Consider the following 1,713-nt stretch of genomic DNA (forward strand, 5'->3'; position numbering starts at 1 on the left):
AGGTGATCGGGGCAGACGTCCTCGTCTTCAACACCGGCCACTGGTGGACGCACACCGGCAAGCTCAGGGCGTAAGTCGATCTTCATCCTGCGTTGCGTTGTTAACTCCTCCTTTTCCAACGGCCGGCGAGCTGATTTAATTTACTTGACTGGCTGCAGCTGGGACCATCTGGAGAGAAACGGGATGCTGGTGAAGATGGAAGGAGAGGAAGCATTCAGCAGAGCGCTGAGGACATGGGCGAGATGGGTGGATCACAACGTGGACCAGACCAGAACCAGGGTCTTCTTCCGAAGCGTCTCGCCTGAACACAAAGGGTACGCACATTTCTTCCCGCCAACTAACATAACAAAAACTCAGGCATCACCCACTGACCGAACCTCCTAACATATATACAACGCTGGTACTACAATGTATGCAGTGCGAACTGGTGCTACAATCAGACGGCCCCCATCGCCGCGGACGAAGCGATCGTTCCATGGTTCCCGAAGAGCATGGTGTCCATCGTCGAGGGGAGCATACGGAGCATGAGGACGCCGGCCACGTACCTGAACATCACGCGCCTTTCCGAGCTCAGGATCGACGCGCACCCTTCGGTGTACTCGATCAACAGGGATGGGAAGCCTCTGTCGTTGGAGCAACGGCGGCGGCCGGTGGTGTATGCTGACTGCAGCCACTGGTGCCTGCCGGGGTTGCCTGATACTTGGAATGTGCTTTTGCTTGCTTCCTTGACGAGATATCCCTCCTCTAATGTACACTTGTAGCTAGCCTTGTAGGATCAGTAAAACACTACTGTACTTGTAAGACACAACAATCTAGCTAGGCTGATATACTCTGTCTGGTTCCAATTGACTAATGCATGGTGGGGAAATGAGGCTGAAATCAGTTGACAAATCAAGGAATCGCATACTCTAAACAGGTTTTCGTCCCGCTTTATAAATAAAACAAACACCGAACAGATTACACGGCCGAACGATACAAAGTGATGGGTAGCTCTCAAATAATGCCGATCCTAGACTACCCGCATCACGCAGGACACGACAAGGCTACTCTAAGAGAGCATAGAAGGATCTGAGTACAACGCCATACAATGCCCCAAAACACCTAAGCTCAATGATAACAGCGGTAAGCGTCGCCATTGTCGAGTCCAGACAAACAAGGGTTTTCACCCGGAACCTTGACACGAAGAACAATGACAAAGCTATTCCACATGTTATTTCCCTTTAAAAGATGCCCGTGGATGGACCGAATCCCGAAGGGATTGTTGCACCTTCCATCCCTCATGTGTGTATCACTCCGTGATATGAGCAGATACTGTTTGAATGACAACACATTGGGCTGGGCTGGAGTAGAAAGGATGTGAGGTAACACTGCCTCCTCCTCCCATTATTTCTCTTTGATTCAATTTTACTAGCTAGCAGGGATGATAACACGCTGCTTTTTACAGGTCATAGGAACTCGTACTTGGAGGAACGAGCAGCAAAAGGCAAAATTGGTTAAGCTCCACAGGGTCCTGTTCAACCATCTCAGGCACGACCTATTTCCCTCCCGCTTGCTACAGGGGGCGGTCACTGTCTGTTGCTTCTTACATGCGACACACAGTTCAAACACTGCAGAGAATTCAGATTCGAGAACTTCCGGACGAAGAGGGAAGGTTTTGATGTGGTGGTGGGTGGCCACGGCATGGCAGCGGCCGGTTATCTCGCTCGCCGGACC

At 51.1% G+C, this 1,713-nt stretch overlaps 1 protein-coding gene across 1 annotated transcript in view; it reads left to right on the forward strand.

The window, feature by feature from the left end:
* The window catches only part of LOC119360477 (protein trichome birefringence-like 1), a 1,775-nt gene extending 892 nt beyond the window's left edge, over positions 1-883 (forward strand). The window contains exons 2-4 of the mRNA XM_037626103.1: positions 3-70; positions 159-314; positions 419-883. Of these exons, the coding sequence (XP_037482000.1) occupies positions 3-70; positions 159-314; positions 419-761 (567 nt within the window). The 3' untranslated portion in view covers positions 762-883. The remainder of the gene's footprint in view (positions 1-2; positions 71-158; positions 315-418) is intronic.
* Positions 884-1,713: the final 830 nt, after the last annotated feature.

Source organism: Triticum dicoccoides, chromosome 2B (genome assembly GCF_002162155.2).
Source record: "Triticum dicoccoides isolate Atlit2015 ecotype Zavitan chromosome 2B, WEW_v2.0, whole genome shotgun sequence".
Classification (NCBI taxonomy): domain Eukaryota; kingdom Viridiplantae; phylum Streptophyta; class Magnoliopsida; order Poales; family Poaceae; genus Triticum; species Triticum dicoccoides.